The sequence below is a fragment of the Pyrus communis genome, chromosome 2, assembly GCF_963583255.1.
Source record: "Pyrus communis chromosome 2, drPyrComm1.1, whole genome shotgun sequence".
NCBI classification, from domain to species: domain Eukaryota; kingdom Viridiplantae; phylum Streptophyta; class Magnoliopsida; order Rosales; family Rosaceae; genus Pyrus; species Pyrus communis.
This window is the reverse complement of record NC_084804.1, coordinates 11,484,790-11,505,694: the sequence shown is the minus strand read 5'-3', so window position 1 is coordinate 11,505,694 and position 20,905 is coordinate 11,484,790. Positions and strand designations below refer to the sequence as shown.

Genomic DNA, 20,905 nt, shown 5'->3' with positions numbered 1-20,905 from the left:
TAGGGATCCCTTTCGCGTTCTCAATTCTCAGACCCATTCGCCTCTGCGTCCGGCAATCTCTCTCTCTCTCTCTATCTATCTGGAGTTGTTGTTTGGGTTTTAGGGTTTGGGAGCTTGCAACAATGGTGAGAGGATTACTGAAGCAGCTGACCTCCCGCTCTCTCTCCGTCGCCGGAAAATGGCAGCAGCAACAGCTCCGCCGCCTCAACATCCACGAATATCAGGTCTCTATCTGTGTGCATATTTCACTCGCACTTATAGTCACAACCAAACTCTCATATCTATCAGTCTGCGATCTGTTTCTGTTTTAATCCTCCGTAAAAATTCTGGAAAATTTAAAAGGACACTTTTTTTCGATTTTATGATAATATTCATTTGTTTCAATAAATATTTTTGTTTAATTTCGATTAGTTCATATAAATTTGCAAAGCTAACAGTACTGATCAATGAAAAAGTAGAACTTTAAATTGTGTTATGTTTTATATGATGTATGTGTTAATGCGGAATGTCCGTTGTTCATATCAGTCAAGTAATTGGGTTGGACTGTGTTTGTATGAGAATGTTGTTTGAAGTTTGATGATGAATGCCTTTCTTTTTCGGTTGAGATCAGGGGGCTGATTTGATGAGCAAATACGGGGTCAATGTCCCCAAAGGTGTCGCAGCTGGTTCCGTTGATGAAGTCAAAAAGGCAATTCAGGATGCATTTCCCAAGGAAAGTGAGGTAATCATCAGAGAACATAGTCTTTTCATATTCAGATTTATGAATCCCCAACTTGCAAATGGTAAACATGTGAAAGTTTGAAATTTGTTTCTCGTTATATCTTACTTTCTACGAAAACTACCGTAGTGGCTTAAAAGGAGAGATGCTAACTTCAATTTTGGTGCAGTTGGTGGTTAAAAGCCAAGTCTTGGCTGGTGGAAGAGGCTTGGGAACGTTTAAAAATGGTCTCAAGGGTGGTGTTCACATTGTCTCGACTAACCAAGTTGAAGATATCGCTGGTATTAAAAGCCATCATTGCTAAATATGATCGGATTTTCATGGTTCTATCATTAGCTATGGACTGAAAATATCTACTTGGGTTTTCGTACAATTAACTAGCATATGTCATTTGCACTCCTGATTGGCCCTCAAGCAATGCATGCATGTTAGTTTACAATAAATCCATGATGTGTTACTGTACGGTTAGTGTTCTATATGATTCAGGCAGTTGCAGTTTAGTAAATCCGTTCTGCTTTCACATTTTGTGATGCTTATTTATCTCTGTTTATACTAATTGTGCAGGCAAGATGCTTGGGCAAATTCTTGTTACCAAGCAAACAGGTCCTCAGGGAAAAATTGTCAGCAAGGTTGGCATAGCAATTTGTTTCATGTTGTCCTTTCATATTAGCTTAAAGCAATGCATGCATTATAGTTTCTGAGCTTTCACTTTTATTAAAATTTGGAATCTTTGTGGCCGAGGATTCCAAATTTTCACTTTTACTTTATATGAAATGATGCTCGGTGCTAAGAAGTCCCAAGCGACAAACTTTCTTGAACTAGTAAATCATAACTTCATTTTTACTCAGGCTTTGGTCTCTTTCTTCTGCTTGTACAGGTTTATTTGTGCCAAAAGTTGTCACTTGTCAATGAGATGTACTTTTCTATCATTCTGGATCGCAAATCTGCTGGCCCAGTATATTTTCAAACTCAGTTATTTGTGTTTGCTGCAAATTTCTGATTATATATTACTCTGTCTTTGGTAACATAAGTTTTCATCAAAGTTGAGCTCTCTAAACCAAAGATGCTTAATTTTTATCCCATTTTCCAGCTTATAATTGCTTGTGCAAAGGGTGGAACCAGCATTGAAGACCTTGCTGAGAAATTCCCCGATCAGATAATTAAGGTAGCCATCCTCATCTTTAGTTTTGATGCTGTAGCACTACTCTTTCCTTACTACTCTTTCCTTTTCTATATAGTTATTTAACTAGTTTCTTGTTTATCTTTATTTTTTGGTTACGTTGTTGATAGGTACCTATCAATGTTTTCACCGGAATTACAGATGAAGATGCTGCAAAGGTTGTTGATGGTTTGGCTCCAAAAGGGGCTGATAGGAATTGTTCAATCGATCAAGTGAAGAAATTATATAAGCTATTCAGTGAGACTGACTGTACACTGCTGGAAGTGAGTATAAACTTCTTGGTTCTAGTAACGTTACTATGTAAGCTTCCCAGTTCCAAATTATTCTGTTTCACATTTGTCTGACCTTTGATTTTGGACAGATCAATCCACTTGCAGAAACTGCTGATAACCAACTAGTAGCTGCTGATGCCAAGTTGAACTTTGACGACAATGCTGCTTATCGTCAGAAAGAGATATTTGCTCTTCGCGATCCATCGCAGGAGGATCCCCGAGAGGTATGTTGTCCTTTTCAGTGGATAGTCATCCTTGTGTTTGACCCCATTTTAAGCTGATTAGTATTATCATCTTATGCTCTCCATTGCCACTAATCATCCCATCTTCTTCAGTATACAATTTTTGTCGGCATAATTCATTTTTGTTCTATATTTATAATGTATATGCAGTATGTCCGTTTCAAAATTTAGTGAGGATTTTTTGTGTTGTTAACAAAAAGTCTTGCACACATTTTACTAAATTTGAAATGGAATTTACTGTTTCTAATCATGACCTGGGTTGGGTAGGTTTGTACACTCTTAAAACCCGGTCAGCTTTTAATAGGTATTCCTGATTCCCACCCCCATTAAGTGTGGAGGAAAGTGGGGACTCATTAACAGGGATTATAAAGTTCCCATATTGTCTACTGGATATAGTATATCGTAAATCATAATGAAGCCCACATGCCACCGATGACCTTGTTTGTTGGAGATGCTTTGTCTAGGTGTTGTAGGTTTTCTGATACATGTACAACAGTTTACCCTCTGTTTAATTATTTTTCTCTGGTCTCTTTTACCTTTTGACAGGTGGCCGCTGCCAAAGCAGATCTGAATTATATTGGCTTAGATGGGGAGATTGGTTGCATGGTGAATGGTGCAGGATTAGCTATGGCTACAATGGATATCATTAAGTTACACGGGGGAACTCCCGCCAATTTTCTAGATGTTGGTGGAAATGCTTCTGAAAACCAGGTAAGGATGTAGTCATACGATAGGATTTGTTGAACTGCTTGTTGGACCTTTTGTTTCCCACTGTCGTCATCAAATCTTTTCATTTCTAGTTTTATTTTCTCATTTTTTATCTGTATCTATTGTATATCCAACTTTAGTTTGCCTTTGGATTTAAGATGGTCCACTAGATTGTGAAGTGCCACGTGCACATCTGAGTGCTAACTCATGTTTGAAATAATTATTATTTTTTGTTCATTTTTCTGTTGAATAAAATGGCAATTTCTTAAAGCCCTTACGAAACCTGGATTTCTTTTGTTTCTCTAATTCTAGATTATGTGAAACAGGTTGTTGAGGCGTTTAAGATATTGACTTCTGATGAGAAGGTGAAAGCCATTTTGGTCAATATATTTGGTGGAATAATGAAATGTGATGTGATTGCAAGTGGAATTGTCAATGCTGCTAAACTGGTTAGCAATACTGTTCTGTGTTTTTTTCCCTTCACTAAAGTGAAATATCATTTTGAATTACGCTTAAGCGATTGAGTAATTGCTGAGGGAAAATACAATTTGGCGCTTCCTTCCCATTAGGGAACGGGTGGAAATTGTTCTAGTTAATTGAGCTCATAAACTCTAAATTTAACAGCTTCGTGTAATTATATGGCCTCAACCTAGTTTTTCTGAGGCATTAACATTTGTTCATCCATGTTCAAGGTTAAACTAGAAGTGCCGGTGGTTGTTCGTCTTGAAGGCACCAACGTTGAGCAAGGAAAGAGGATTCTCAAGGTACCATTAGAAACTTAATCCTGAGGTATCAGTAAAAAGTTAAAAACTGTCGGTATCATCCAAGATAAAATGGAAATCTTACTCTGTTAATGGCTATGCAGGAAAGTGGAATGGCGCTGATTACGGCAGAAGATTTGGATGATGCTGCTGATAAAGCTGTCAAAGCGCTGAAGAAATAGATCCCTTGATTCTCTTTCTAGTTACATATCGATATGATTCTTACTTTCGCGGTGGCACTGATGTGCTCTGTTTAGTGTTTTTTTGGGTTATGAAAGTTGAAACTACGTAAAACACCATCTGCGTAGTTTGAGCAAAAAATTGAAATTGTTTGAAGAGAAGTTTTGAGGCTGTATCTGTTGTCAACAAGGAAATTTCAATAATCCAGCTTTCTACAAATTTATTCAAGTTTTTTCTTTTTTGCGGTTTATGTCTGTGCACTTTCCTATGCATCAGGTTTTAATCCTTCTTCCCGTAGTTTAGATTAATTTAAAGTAAAATTGTCGTTTTCAAAAGAACTCACTGGATCATTAGCAAATTTCTTTCAACACTAATTATTTTAACAGAGCACTTGTATTGCCACCTTTTTATCTTATAAAGGTGCCGTTGTTCACACATTTGTTTGTATCTTTCACACACCCCTCTCGATTTTTGGGCAGAGCCGTGCTCTCCATCTGCACCTTAGTTCGAATATATCTCATTGTAGTTTAGATTAAATAAAAATTCGCTCGATTTTGTATTGTTCAGGGACAATATCAAGATTATTTTTCATGGTTTATAATTTACAAGCACCACAACACGAAGAAAATTTAATTACTAACAAGATATATATTTTTGCTTGTCCAAAGATTGTGCAATCTTCTTGGCAATGCAATAAGCAGTGGATTCAACGGTGATCATTGGATTCACACCAACTGCAGTCGGAAGCAAACTTGCATCGCAAACAAATAACCCTTTTGCCTCCCAGCTCTCACCATTTTCATCAACTCCTCCTTCCTCCTCAGTAGCCCCCATTCTGCAACTCCCCATCTGATGAGCAGATGAGTAAATTGTCCACAGCTCCTCCCTCGCGCTCGGCCCTGCGGAGGTGACAACCGTGTCCAAAAACTCCTCCAAGTCCTCCTCCTTAACCCCCTTGCATTTTATCCTCTGCCCGTCGTTTCGATATGTCCCCACTTCAACAGCTCCTGCTGCAATCATGATCCTCAGAGCCTGCCTTAGCCCTTCTAGAATATTTTCTCTGTCTAATTGGTCTAATGTGTAGTGGATCCTCCCCTCACGCTTAACCACGCCCGAACTGTGGTCTCTCACCAATGCAAACAGGTTAGCTGTTCTTGCATACTTCTCCATCCTGTCCTTCATGTCAAGCCTTGAAATCCATGGAGACAATGTAGCAAATGACGCTGGCCCTAGCATAGCAGTCTCTATAATCGCACGTGCATTTGCGGTCTCAGAAACCACTTTGTGGATTGAAGTGATGATCCCTCCCTCATATTTTTTTCCTTTGAACTCCGATTCGTGTTGAGGAAAGTATCCCCAAGACAACAGAACAGGGTGGAGGTGGAGGTTCCGGCCAATATTCCGATTCTTGAGTCCACTGGAGATCATTAGAGGAGGAGTCAAGAGAGACCCACATGCTGAAATTGTTACTTTTGCCTCGATTTCCAGCTTCCTTTTTATGTTCTTGCTCAAAGATGTTGCTTGCACCCCAAGGCATCGCTTTCTTCTACCTCCATCATTGTCCTTCTTGAGTATAAACTTCTCAGCTTTGCATCCAGTTAAAATCACCGCACCACATTCCACAGCATCGACTAGCCAAGTCGAATCAGTCCCCTTCTTGTCCCCTGTTGGACAACCATAATTGCAAAAACCACAGTAATGATCTGCTGATGAGTTCCTTGGAACTGATTCAACTTTCAATCCAAGATTTTCGCACCCTTTTCGCAGAATTTGATTTTGGAAATTTTCTTTGGTGCAACTCTCTGTGACACCGATCCTCTTACACACAATATCCATGGCAGATTGGTAATCCTCGCTTGCATAAAGTGGAATCTTATGATCCACAGACCACTCACGAAGAACATTATTTGGCGTTCTGATAGATGCAGACCAATTTACCGCAGAGCCTCCTCCAACTGTTGAACCGGCTAAAATCATTACCATCGCATCTACGGATGACATAATTCCACCAGATTCGTATAGCTCACTCATTGAAGGGCCTTCGAGAGAAGAGTAATCTTTCGGCACGAAATAGTTCCCTTTCTCAAGAACGACCACTTTTTGGCCAGATTGAGCAAGAACTGCAGCTGCAACTCCTCCACCACAACCCGAACCAACAATGACAACATCACATTTGATCCTGTGGATGTTGTTTGCTGCATCGTCCACCACTTCGAGGCCCTTCTTCGTGAGAGATTGGACTAGCGTAGAATCGCTTTCATACATGGTTTCTATGATTCCCTTATCAAGAGGTCTCTCCTTTGGGGTTTTAATCAATTTTTCTTTCCTGTCTAATTCAAATCCAATCGCTTTCCATGCTGGGTTTCTTGAGTTTTCATCAATCTGCAAACCAAGCACCAAAAGAGGAAACTTCAATTTCTAATGGAAAAAGAGTGAAAGATGAAACAAGGACCAATATAATAATTGAAAGTGTACATCAACTAAAGAAGCAGAAGTGGAGTAACGAAGTGAGTATGAAAGTATAGAAGTTAACAATATTGTCCTTTTTCTTTGCCCTATCATTATTCAAAGTCATAAGGGATGAAAGCAACCGATAACATAATTTATCTAAATTAAATTATTTATCAAAGAAAAACAATGGCATAAGATAAAGGTCAAAACTGACATGCCTTACCTACACCGGCTACGACACTGGTATAACAAACTACTAATGCCAGTGGAGAAGCTAGAAATCGAAGCTAGAAGAGGCCTCTAAGTCATATGAAAGAAATTGGACAAAAAATAATATAACTAATGGGAGAAAAGGTTCACTTTGTGTTGTGGAATGAAAAGTTTTAATCAAAAGAGAGTAATGGAGTCAAGAAAAAAAGAAAGATTGAGATAATTATATCATAAGCACTGAACCTTAGTTCCTACTTGAAGTTGAGCAAAAGTTAATAATCATGGCTCAAAACTGCAGCTATGAAAATCGTATTTCAAGATATTCCTCCTCTATTCTATATGTGCGGGGTTCACTGCACAACAACACTCTATCATAAAAAATGGTGAACTAAGGAAGGCTAGTTGATATAAGGCTTTGGTTTCATAACAGTACTACTGTAAAGCACTCTTTTTTTTTTTTTCAATTAGAGAAACATAATAAAGCTAGTTGGGAGTAAAATCACAAAATCACAAGTCAAAGAACGCAGAATATCCAACAAAAAGCACACGAACAGAAGCTAGAAAGTAAAGAAACTTCAGGATAGGCCCGGGCCTCTCTTGGTCCTCAAGTGGCTCAGCCACTGAGTAACGCACGCACGCACATCATTGTTATTAATTCAAAATATTGTCACAGGGTCGTATTCAGTATAAGTAAATCTTTTTTGCTGCGGTGCTAAATATTCAGATGGAACATTACCCTGGAGAAGAAGGTGTAGAAGCAGCACATTTTGACCACCATAAACATCAATCTGATTGTGATGACAAGCTTTCCCCTTGACCATTTGTTGAGGACTTGTTCTCTTTTGTCCAATGACATTTCAGAGAATTTGTGAATGAACGGCCATTTCCAGTCAAAGCAAATTTTTCCACAAAGCAAAAATGTTCCCAATCTCAATGATAGCATCTTCAGAAATAGCCTCATTGCATCCACCCCTTCTGGTAGAGCTCTCTTCACTATCATTTCTGCTACCTGTTTTACCAAATACTGAACCAATTAATTAAGGAAAATACTTAGGCTATGTATTTCTAATTATAGAGGAAATCATGGTTTGATACGTGTGCATAATTTATTTTTTTTTTGTGATTTTAACGAGACTGAGTTACTCTTGCATACACGTCATACTCTAATGTAGAGATAAAAGAAAGAATTATTCCTTACAAAACAATGTTTACTGATTAACCTAAGAAAATAATAAAACATAACAAATTGAATATTTTTCAAATCAAAAAGAGATAAAAGGTTTCCAATGAACTTTAACAGAATACAATGAAACAAGATATGGAAATGACCTCATCTGGGATGGGAGGCTGAGAGCCAGAAGCTGTGTGGTAGGAGGCGGAGGAGGAGGAATGAAGGGCTTGGTGGTCATCTGGGATTTCCTCCAATGGGAGAGGAGGTATAAGAGATTCACAGATGGCAGCCAGTGATTGCATTTGAGCTGAAGAGAAACCATGGCTGAATTTGCTTTCCCTCCTTCCTCCTCTCAACAATGGATGACAACAGCTCTCTCTCCCCTCCATATCTCTCTTCTCTCTCTCTCTCTCTCTCTCTCTCTCTCTCTCTCAATAATAAGATTACTTCGGTGTTTTTTCAGTCTTGTCCTCTTAGGGGTGTCTGCCTCTTTGGCTTCATACATATACATATATATACATATACATATATATATATATATATATATATATAGAGAGAGAGAGAGAGAGAGAGAGATGGTATTTGCCGTGTGGAAACAAACAAATAAGAATTTGTGATACTCTCTAGAACAAATTGGAAACTACGTTTAAATCAATTAATCAAACACTCAAACCCATTCTAGAAATAAAAAAAACTCATCAAATAGTTAGGAATATTAATTGTAAAGCAAAATGTTAGGTTACCATATTTAACGATAGGCAATCTCTCTCGAATTGGCAAAAAAAAAAAGATTTGAGTAACCACGACAAGTGGTTGAGTAGAAAAGTATGAACAACAACTCCTTAAAGGAAAAAAAAAAAGGAAGGTGATGAGTTCGATACTTTGTAAGTTGTGAATCTGATTGATCGTGGTTACGAGTAGGGTGAATTTCCAACTAGCCTCCTTTGAACACGGGTGGGGTGAATAACAGTGGTTTGCCACTTATTGTCCCTTTTTTTATGAAAAAAAAATGATTGAGTTGTCGAGCAATGAACAAATTCATTTTATGTATTATACAGTGTGACAAGAATATACTTGTCCAAATTTGTAACTAAATCGTATATTATATTAAAAATTCAATATTTACGTAAAAAGTTTGACTCTCGTCCTTCCCTTTTCTTAAATTTGAGAATAAGAATCATCTTGATGTTGTAATGTCATATGTAGATAACTATAACAGCCCGTTCCGAAAATTTTAAAACGTACACGTGAAAAGACGATTTTGCCCCTAGTGTTATTTTTACGTTGTGTGGTTGTTTTGAGTTGGTGTGGCTGGTTGTGGACCACACACACACTCCCCTAGTCCCCTCACCCTTTCTCCCTATCCTTGCACCTCCCCCGTGCCTTTTCCTTTCCCATTTCTCATATCCTTTGTACGGACACACACCCAAAACCCATGAAATCTTCACAGATCGAAGAAACAAAGTACATATCCATGCTCGTGAGGTCCATTGGAGTCTAACCATACCCATTTCAGGTAAGGATACCTTCGTTTTCACGTCGAACTCGGGATACCCGATTTTGGGTACTGTTCATTCACACGTAATTTCTTATGTTTTTGGGAATTTCAAGCTTGTAGGAAGCTTGGTGAGGTCCTTAGGAGGCTCGGGGTGGTTCGTTTGAAGGTTTTGGACGTCGGGATCATGAGTTTCGAGGTTGGCCGGAGTTGGGGGTATTTTCCAGGCGAGATTTCATGGATTTTAGCACTTGAAAGTGGTATGATCTTGTTCCTCTCGTTGTAAGCTTCATTTTGGTACCAATTTTGTGAAATTTGGTTGAAAAACGAAGAAGATATGACGATTTAAAGATTTCCCGATTTTCCGGCGCCGTCTGCCGGAGAAGACGACGGAATATTCCGTCAGTTTGGACGGAATATTTCTAACGCCGTTGACGGAATCCGTTAAAGATAACGGAATATTCCTGACGGCGTTAACTGACGCCGTCAGCGTGCCAAGCACGTGCCTGCGCGTGGCCGGCGCGTGGGGGCGCGTGCGACGGTGAAAAATTATTTTAAAAATATGGGGATGATCCTGAGGTTGAGTAGATCACGTTGGTGTATTCATACACCCCATTTGAGCATTATATGAGAAGTTATTTCTTAAGTTTGGTTATGTGCTTTAAAATTAACGTTTTTATAGTTGTTTCGCATATAGGTGAATCCTATCCTGAGGACGAGCGTGGTCACTCGGGGCAGGGGGTTACGACCCTTCCACATACCAGTGAGTGGGCTTTTGGTTTTTTGTATATACCTATATACTTATATTTTTCCCAGAAAGTGATTTAAAACGTTTATTCGTTACATGCCATATTTATATTGCCGGTTGCTATGCATGATTAGTTGCATTTATATATGTGTATGTATTGGTGCTGCGGACGCACAGGTAAGTGCCAGGTAAGTGTAATTTATGTTTACTTTCAGTAGCGAATTGAGATGCATAGAGAGCTCATAACCTGCAACCCCGGTGTTAGTGCTCCCGCCCAGAGTTGGGCACAGTCCTTCACGTGATGTTCACCTCCCGCACCACACGCTCAGCTTGGATCCAAGTTAGGTGCACAGTCCTATCGTACAGACCACTTTAGGTGGTTCCGACTCGTAGGTGACCCGCGATTATTCGCCCAGCCTTCACGTGATCGTAGCATTTGAGCGTATATATATGTTACACCCAAGCCTGTCGTACAGACCACTTTAGGTGGTTCCGACTCGTGTGCAGGTCTAGTTACTAAGATTGAGATTTGAGCTTTAGATTCAGCTGTACATGTCATGTTAGGTGACTCCGGCTGACAGATTATATGATATTGATGCGATATTACCTGAGCACTTGCATTTTACTTTGAGGTTTTGGCATAGCATATTCTCGAGCATGACTTATAAATATATATATATATATCTATTTTCTGGGAAGTATACAGGTTTTACGGCGAGGGGTTAGAACTTATTTATTAAATGGTTTTCGAAAAGCTTTGTTTTTGCCCACTCACGCTTTTGTTTTGCGCCCCTCCAGGTTCTAGTTGGCTAGCACGTTTAGTGGTTTCCCTGAGGATTTCCCCGGCATATCTGACAGACGATCACCAGTGTAGGACCACATTCGGGTGTACTTTTGTTACGTAGTTTTCTCCTAGACTGCTTTTGTTTTGCGCCCCTCCAGGTTCTAGTTGGCTAGCACGTTTAGTGGTTTCCCTGAGGATTTCCCCGGCATATCTGACAGACGATCACCAGTGTAGGACCACATTCGGGTGTACTTTTGTTACGTAGTTTTCTCCTAGACTGCTTTAGGCTTTATGCCCTGAACTTAGCGTCACACTTACGCTTGCACTTGTTGTTATTACTTTATGTAAGACTAGTTTTAATTTATTCGTACTATTTACATTATTATTTTATTAGCTTCCGCACTGTGCACATGGTTACGTCACTTCCACGTGACGGCCAGCATGCCCTGATCTCGATCGGGGTGTGTCAATAACCCACATAAATAGTTCTTTGCTATTTATCTGTAAAAAAATTAGAAGAATTATTATTTATGCACTATTTATTTGAAGAAATTTTGTAGAGTAAATAATGTTGCTACATTATTCCGTCAAATGAAAACCTCTATAAAATGAGGTTCATTCGTTCATTGCATATACACAATTCAATATCAAAGACAGAGAAGAGAAAAGTAAAGAACAGAGATGTGGGAGAAATTACCAGTGAGCTGGGCTAGAGAGAAGAAAAAATAGTGAGAGTTATCTTTGTACTTCTATTATTTTAGATAATGAGAGAAAGTACTGCTACTGCCTGAGGACGTAGGCACACTTGTTGAACCTCGTAAATATTGTGTCTCGTTTACTTTATATTTCACAGCCCACATACTACACGTTTTCAGCACGAGAAACTCTCGCTTAAGTGCAAAACACTACACATAATCCAAACCCGAAACAATGGTTCAAGATAACATCGTTCTTAGGTATGTCCATTTTTTTATCTATTTTTCGTCTCTCCCACCACGCCAGAGGTGTCCCTCTGAATCCTAGTGAGAATTGAAATTTACAATGACCTGTAGTCGTCATGAAATGAGAAAATTCGTATTTGACAAATGGTTTCTAAAGATCCAGAAGAATCTCATCAGACTTGGAAATCCATACCGCATCGTTCTCGATGGATCTCAAGGACTCACAATAATTCTAGCTTTGAGTTTTATGCTGCTTGATGCCTATGGCCGCCATCTTTTGATGGCGTTGCAGTCCTCTGGTACATGCCAACATCTTTGTCGTCCCCAATTTTGTGACTCCTCGTCTAATATCCAACGTCGGAAATGTTATCACCACCTTTTTTTTTGGTGAAGAGATCAACAACGACAATGGTATTTTTTTTTGGTTTTGCTCCGCTGGCAAATTCCCGTATCCCAGCAGTGAGCCCCAATTTTGGGATTGCCTTTGCTGACCAAAGGGCTTAAAGCCCACTACCATACCTAAATAAAGAAAAAGAATAAAAATGGGGAGCCTAAGAGGTGTGTGATAGGATTTTTACCACTTACAAAAGTAGGGATAAAAACACACAAAATACTTGCAAGAAAACAAGGTAGTTGTAGTATAAACGGTTCAAGTAAGGTCGTTTTCCGCAGGGATTGTTTGAATAATTTGTACAAAACCAAATTCTTAGTTAATTATTTAAAAACAAGGATTAGAAAAAGTTGATTTTGAATTTAAATATAATAAAAACGAATTTAATTAAACTGATTAAAGAAAAGGAAAATTAGAATTTTTAACAGTTTTTTTATATCATTTAGATTAAACATTCGTGCCTTTTTAAAATTTGATTTAAGTGCGTTAACTAATAGTCACATCTATTTTTTAAAATTAAAATAATTTTTAAATTTATTCTTTTATCTGCATGATGCACTTTTTCTTATTTAGTGAAGATATTAGTAATTAAACTATATTTTCTCTTATTCCAAATATGTTTTTTCGATCACAGTTTTTTTTTTTTTTTTTTTATGCAAACATTTAATAGTATTTCTTTTTTCCAAATGGTTTTTTCTTTTTCAAATAGATGGTGATCAACATAAAAGCTACGTGTAATTTTTTCAATTTTTTTGTGAAATTATATTTTTTTTGCTGTTTTTTTAAGTATAGTTGTGACATCCCACATTGCCCAGGGGAGTGATCCTTAAATGTATATTCCCATCCCTACCTAGCACGAGGCCTTTTGGGAGCTCACTGGCTTCGGGTTCCGTAGAAACTCCGAAGTTAAGCGAGTAGCGCGCGAGAGCGTTCCCAGGATGGGTGACCCATCGGCAAGTTCTCGTGTGAGTTCCCAAAAACAAAACCGTGAGGGCGTGGTCGGGGCCCAAAGCGGACAATATCGTGCTATGGTGGTGGAGCGGGCCCGGGAAGTGATCCGTCCCGGGCCGGGATGTGACAATAGTTGTTGACGAATTATTATTAGGTACAATACATTATGTATATATTATCTGCGGGTACGTTTGAATTTACAAAAATCATTAATTAGTACGTTTATTTGATACATATTGTTAATATTAGTAAATTATTTTTATTTTGGTACGTTTTATTTTGTACACATTGTGTATTGGTACATTTATATTATTCTCATCTTATTTCTCTTAACGTACTAAAAGAAAAACTTATTTCGGTACGTTTGATTTTGGGGGATTTAAAAATATTTTAAACTATTTTGGAAAGAAAATATCTTAAATCGTAGATAATTATTGCTAAATTGTAGCATTATTGTGAAAATAAATTGAACCTAACCAACTTTTTTTTTTTGCAATTATCTCTAACGGAGGAAAGTGTAATCAAAATGCTAGATTATAGGAAATTTGTTACAATATAATGTGCATATAGCACCAAAATTATGACAAAAAAAAGTTTAATCAAATAACTAAAAGGCATGGATGTTTGATCTAGAAAATTCAAAACTGAAGCGCCTATATCAAAAGATCCCTTAAAGAAATTAGCAAAGTAAAAAAAAAAAAAAAAAAAACAAAGGAAAAGGTTTTGAAAATCAAATTGTAAAAGCCTAGGGTTCCACCATCTCCTTAACAATCCTATGCAATTTTACTAATTACTTATGAATTACCCATGCAACTTTGAAGGTTAGGTTTTCTTAATGCATATTCTACTCGTGGTATTCAAGCTAGAACGTATATCAAACATGCAATCCGTCTGTGGTATTCAGATCAAATATAAACATGCATGACTCATTACGCTTTGTGAAAACCCTTTGAAAAACCATGCAACCCCTAAGACGTGGTATTCATCCTAGATGAAATTACAACTATTAATCACAAGAAGCAATACTCAACTCCCCGGTGGTATTCTGACCAAATTGCATCCGATTACTTATCTAAACATCCTAATGGTAGCTAAGCATTAAGATATATAGACAGTTTAAAACACAATGATTAATAATTCAAAATAAACGTGCATAATATCATAAGCAATTAAATAAAGACTACATATTCATGCTAAGGCTCAAGGCATCGCCCTAGCAAACGAAAATTAGCTACGAACAACCATAAAACACAAGGAATTTTATTGAAATAGAAAAATGATAGAAAACACCTTGAAAATACAAAACGTCAAAGCCTAGCTAAATTCTCCAAGTACCCCCCTCTTCTAATGGCTAGAAGTCTTATTTATACTACTAGAAAATAAAACCCTACCTTAAAAATGTCTTAGAATAAAACTAGGAAACATAATTAAATGATAAAACAAAAAATAAAAGGTTTCCTATTTGAACTAAATTCGGAGTTCTCAGAGAATTAGTCTTTTGACTGACCAAATCAACTCCGATTTGGTCCCAAAAGATCTCTTTTGAAAGCTGAAGATGTCCCCTACAAATCCTCAGAAGGAATCTTCCTTATAATATGCCACATTGACCTCCAAAATACCCAAAATATTCAGAAACATTAATCTGGGAAAGCTGCTCGCTGGGCCTTTATTTCATTGCTATGGTCAAACGGCTTAGTAGAAAAATCTGGAATTTTGATAAAATCATCTTGAAAGACTCACGAACATCCTCCAATTGGAATCACTCCAAAATTCATCTGTTTGAATACTTTTTGCTCCAGAGGAAGTCGAATGTCCTATATTGAAAATATATAACAAAGTATCAAAATTCTACCAAAATAACTAATAAATTAATACTAAAATTAGGGTAAAATATATGGTAAAATATGGACTCATCAGTGTGGTTCTGGTTGTGCACAGAAAAAGAAATAAAAAAAGTGAATGATCAATCATTCACGTGGGAAAGATAAAAAAAAGGGGAAATGGGGCTAGATTTTTGGAATGGTTTATTGCACCATGTGAGAAGAAGGGGGAAAAAAGAGAAGAAGATGGAGACTTAATCATTGTCTTTTTTGTTTTGGCATATTATGTAAATGATATTGGTTTAAAATCATATCATTAGTTTTATTCATTTAAAGCAATTTATTTACAGTTGGTGAAATTATTACCTTTTGCTTTGGTGAAATTATTACCTTTTGCTTTAAGTTTTGATATTTACTATAAAGCTATTTATTTAACATGGCTGGAATTACCGCTTATTGCTTTAATTTACTTACTGTGCTACATTTTGTTATGGTGAGTATAACAAGGACCTGAAGTTCCTTGATCAGATTAGAACCTGAAGTTTCTTGATCCTCATTATATAAAAAGATCGGACCTGAAGTTCCTTGATCAAAATCAAAACCTAAAATTTTTGAATCAACTGAGAGAGCAGCAATCACTCATCTAAATTAAAGTGACAACCATAAGCGCCTCAGTCCACAAACTATTAAATGAGGGTAAGAAGTTTCTTGATTCATGTAAATGAGGACCATAAGTTCCTTAATCCATGTACAAATTAAGTATGGGCATGAATTCCAAAAATATGAACCTAAAGGTTATAATGATGTCGATATTGAGAATAAATTACGAGTGCATATGAATAATATTTTGACCTGAAGTTTAATATATGAATAATGTTAAGAACTTGAAGTTTTAACATTTTGTGTAGACATATGTTATATGTGGTACGAGTTAATTAGGAGCAATTTCTATCATACCTGAATTTCTTCCTTTTGGGAATAAGAAAATAGCGAACTTAGCAAAACCCAATTTTGTGACCATTGACATCTTACACAAGAGATACTTTCATGAATTCATAATGCTCGAGAATTCATGTGGAAGCATAGGATATTAGAAAACATCTATACTTAAAGGCTCATTGAATCTTATTCATGGAACCAGAAGTTTCCATTGTCCCTTCATTAATTAATTATGGAATCAGAAGTTTTCATGGGTCCTATATATAACAAGCTAAAGTAGAAGCTTTCAGACATGTATAAAATCAAATGGGAGAATTTTTTTTTATACATACACGTGCATACACATGAGTTACAACTACAAACAAACAAATGGGGGAACCTTCACAAAGGTTGCTTATGTGAAGCCTCAGTACTTGGTAGTACCCTAGAAAGGGGAGGCATTGGAGATTGATTACGTGACACCCCAGTACTTGGCAAAACACTAGAAGGGGAAGGCGCCAGTTGCCTTTGGAATCTAGCCACGAACCTCTGGTGATCACTTTGAATCTGACTTCCGGATTCCTGCAGCTGGTTGAGCTTTCTTTTCATGCTCGTCGAGTAAATATTTGCAAGTTTGTGCAACCTTTTATTCTCGTGCTTGAGCCTTTTGATCTCTTGTTTAAGATTTGCTACCTCAACCATTAATGTTTCGACTTGGCGAGTTCGAGCAAGTATCGTTATATCATCCCTCATCACAGAGTCTTAATCATAAGAGGACCATTAGAAGATAAGAAAGATGAGCGCCATATATTTATCCTGAAGCGAGACGTGTGCATCTCCCTCAAGACTCAAATCTAGACAATGGTTAGATAGGTAAGCCATTTTTAGAAATGATGAAAGAAAAAGGGTTGGATAGAGTGAAATCTCAGAAATACAACAGAAACAATTTTCACAAGCGGGCAATTTTCAACGTGTGCATTTCAGGTACAATAAATACCCTTATAAAAAGAGAGGCAACACAACCACTTGTTCAAAAAACAAAGAAACACCGCTCTCCGAATTTTAAAAGCCGGATTTTCCTGAATAAAGTTTGTCAACATTTCTCAGACGTAATCTCAGCTTTCTAGATATCAAGAAAAACTCTGTCGAAATGTCTCTGGCAAAGTTAAAACACGTAAATTTCACTATTCCAACTACACCACTGTTACCGACAAGTATGGGTGACAAGGTCACAACCGCATCACTACCTGCTATTGGGAAATCCTTATATATGTCGACCTTCGTTCTCCATGGCAAGGCACACCTCCAAAAATGTCTAACTGTTCTTCTTTGCAGAGAATGCATCTTCAACCAAGCTTCACAAAATACTCAGTCTTCCTCCTCTCTGAGAATACCTATTTAACCAAGTCCCTCAAAATGCCAAACTAATTTCCTCAGCAAGAAATCCCTTTTGATCGAAAAGGTTTACATCAGCATCAAATCTTTCTACTATTTTCCTTCAAGAGAAAAAAGTATCTTATATCATTAGGATTGAGAGCAAAAGTATCTCATATCATGGTTTTTTTCCTTTTTTTTTTTCTTTGTCCTTGCTTTTACTTGCAAGACAAGAAGAAAGAAAGCAATCAGTCGGAACCTAAAATCAAACTTCTGGTCTAGAACTGATTCCTTGGAACCTTTACCTGGTTGCTTACCTTGCATTGCTCTCAAGTAGTCATCTTCAACTGTTGTTGGAGCCGGGTTCAAGTCACCAATGTCAAAGAACAGTTTTTGATGTTGGCTCTTTACACTAAAGTTGCCAAGCATGGATGAGTTACCAAGAAGTGATTGACCATCCAAGGGCAAAGGTTGCGCACCACTTTTACTGTGCAAGAGACTAAAGCAGAATGATCAACGATGAGCCCATAAAAGTCCAAAGGGAGAAGATTGATGGCTGACTGAGTTAATGGAAGACCAAAGTTCAATGATGGGAATCATACCCACAGCCCTAGCAAACACTACCAGTTTATATCATTCACATGATGCACAAAAAGGTAATCCAAAATTTGAAAATTACTAATTGATTACAAGTCACAAAGATGCCGCACGGATTGAAGTCTCGGTTAGACTATCTATAGACATGGCACTACTTAACTGTTGCATGCCCAAAGCATGACAGTCGCCACATGGATTCAAGTTCCAAAAGGGATACTCCATGGACATGGAAATTTTAATATATCTCATGCTTGAAGCATGATCGATGTGTAGGTTCCAATGATTCAACTCCCTAGAAGTGGAGATTCAAAATCTAAGCTCTATAACACTCTAGAGGAGGTTATGATCCAAATTCTTAAGCAACTCATCTAATCAGAGATGATTGTCCTAGAAGAGACAATGTAAAGCCCTTGAAGAGGCGAGAATATCCAAAGTAATGAAATGCTTATAAATATTCATGCGCATGCACGTGAGATTTATGGGATCACGAATTGATGATTACTAATGTTAATTTTGGTTTTACAGCAGCTACTAAATTCATCAATAAGCTATGTTGATATTGAGCCACGTTCTTTTCTTCGTCGACAAAAGGCAAAACTATTGGCCAAAATGGAGAAAGGTAATTCCATTACAATTTATTAAGAACATGAAAAAATAGACCTACAGTACAAATTGTCAAATGATGTTGAACCCAAAAGGTTACATATGACCATTTTTAATACAGTGAGCTACAATTACATGACATGACACAAGGTTCTTAGTTGAAACCTAAAATTGTGATATACTCCTGTAAACATGGTTTCCTATTGTGAAACTTGTTCATTTAAATGAAAAATTATATATTACACGAAACTTTATGAGATGCCTGAAGCATTTCTCCATAAGTAAATCCCTCAAGTATACATGGAATGAAAACAAGTTGCTCTATATAAATTTCAAAGGAGAATGTGTCATGAAGTGTAGAAAATCCCTGAAGGATTCAATTTGCTTGAAGAAAGCCTTGGAAGAGTATAACATAAATTATGTACTTAATATCAATAAATGGTATAAATTGCCTTAGTGACTACTATCATTATGATATTGTTGCAACATACTAAATCTCTTGCAAGAGTTGATATTAAATTGGGACTCCTGAAGAGTATAGAAAGATTATAAAGTGTTGAAAGGAACAGTGCCTTGAGTTGCAGATCGAATAATATGCCAGCGCAAATCTTATCCATGATGTTTATGGTAATAAAAAACCATACGGATTGAAAATCATGAGTTGAACACTGAAGTGGTTATTTAATATTTGGGTAAAGTACAAAAAACTACATCAACTATTAATGTCACGACACTTTCATACATCATTTTTAAAATTAACAATGTCATACCTCATCTTACAAATTTGTGTCAATGTTGTACCTTTCGTTAGCCTACTGTTAATTTGTCAGTTAAATACTGACGTGGTTTGATCCAGACCCCACTTTCTATTAAAAAAATTAATAAAATATTAAAAAAACTAAAAAAAAAAAAAAAAACAAACAAACAAACAAAAATCAAAACCTTTCGTCCCTTCTACCCCCTCTCCCCATCTTCATTTTTTCCCTGCTTTTAATCTTCAACGAAAAAATAAAATAAAATAAAATTTGAAAACCCATCAACCCCCCCCCCCCCCCCCCGGGAAGAAGAAGAAGAAGAAGAAGAAAAAAAACCCAACCCAATTCATCCTAACCCCCCCCCCCCCCCCAAAAAAAAAAAACAAATCCAACCCCCTGCAACCCAGAAAGAAAAAGAAGGAGGAGGAAGAAGAAGAAGAAAAAAAAACCCAGATCCTGTTCGCCAGGCTGATTCTGCGAGGGGTGGGTGCGGATGGTGGATGCGAGGGGAAGATGAACTGGGAAATTTTTTTTTTTCTAGGTTGCAGGTAGGGGAGAAGAGGGGGTGGGGGGAGGGAGATGGGGGAGAAGAGAGAAAGACGCAGGGGGAGGGGAGAAGGGATGAAGTTTTGTTTTGTTTTGTTTTTTTTTTTTTTTTTTTCTTCTTCTTTTGTTTTCTGGGTTGCAGCAGGTAGATGGGGAGGGGGGAAAGGGACGAAAGGTTTGGTGTTTTTTTTTTTTTTTTTTACTTTTCTTTATTATTTTAATATTTAAAAAATATTAAATGATTTTTTTAGTTTTTAATAATATTTTATTAATTTTTAATAAAAAGTGGGCCCTGAATCAAGCCACGTCAGCATTTAACTGAGAAATTCACGCCAAGCTAACGGAAGGTATAACATTGGCACAAATTCGTAAGATGAGATATGACATTGTCAATTTTAAAAGATGAGGTATGAAAGTGTCGTGACACCAATAGTTGAGGTAGCTTTTTGTACTTTATCCTTAATATTTAGACACTAAGAAAGATCATTCATCATTGTGAGGGAAATGATGCATTGATATTTGGTCCAGAAGTACCATATCTTAGTAAAGTATGTGCCTTACCGTATTTAGCACAATACACTAAATCAGATGTTACACTTCCTATGGAGCATAATACCAACAAATGGGTATTGCGATGAAATAAAGTTTATTTATTGATATCTCCAGAAAATTATGGGCATGTGCTTGTTCTATTTCAAAGAACTTACTAATAGCCATGGTCTTATTGGGCAAGAAAAATTTGAATACCTCTCTAGCTTGCATACAAATCGCCCTCAGAAATAATTGATATTTACATATGGAAATAGATTGATTCTGCAACGATCAAGGAAGCAAGGATCCTTTGCTGCATCTTCATATCTTTGAGAAATACATTTCTCGATGAAGCTAGTCATAAATGTGTTTGACTAATACTTGCGGCCCATTAAAATTTGGAGCACATGTGAACCACATTCAGAAGCAAACACTTTAACTATCATGCATGGTATCAGATTATATCAACTTAGTAATAAATCATATTGACGAATTCGAAATCAAGAGGAGATACACTTCATGGGGAGCATGAAAAAAAGATCAAGGATTTAACGAAGC

The 20,905-nt window shown here is 37.1% G+C and overlaps 2 protein-coding genes across 2 annotated transcripts; one reads left to right on the top strand and one right to left on the bottom strand.

Annotated features, from left to right (window-relative positions):
- The first annotated feature begins 2 nt into the window (after positions 1–2).
- On the top strand, positions 3–4,289 carry LOC137725373 (succinate--CoA ligase [ADP-forming] subunit beta, mitochondrial-like). Its single transcript, XM_068464033.1, has 12 exons — positions 3–224; positions 611–721; positions 888–999; positions 1,283–1,347; positions 1,596–1,673; positions 1,809–1,883; positions 2,009–2,161; positions 2,260–2,394; positions 2,959–3,123; positions 3,447–3,569; positions 3,813–3,884; positions 3,986–4,289. Exons 1-12 carry the CDS (start codon positions 123–125, stop codon positions 4,061–4,063), a joined length of 1,269 nt encoding a protein of 422 aa, XP_068320134.1. The 5' UTR covers positions 3–122; the 3' UTR covers positions 4,064–4,289.
- A 347-nt stretch (positions 4,290–4,636) lies between these two features.
- LOC137727079 (long-chain-alcohol oxidase FAO2-like) lies at positions 4,637–8,282 on the bottom strand. The gene is made up of 3 exons (XM_068466018.1): positions 8,052–8,282; positions 7,459–7,731; positions 4,637–6,443 (listed from the first exon to the last, which is right to left on the bottom strand). The coding sequence occupies exons 1-3, from the start codon at positions 8,280–8,282 to the stop codon at positions 4,698–4,700; spliced, it is 2,250 nt and encodes a 749-aa protein (XP_068322119.1). The 3' UTR covers positions 4,637–4,697.
- Positions 8,283–20,905: the final 12,623 nt, after the last annotated feature.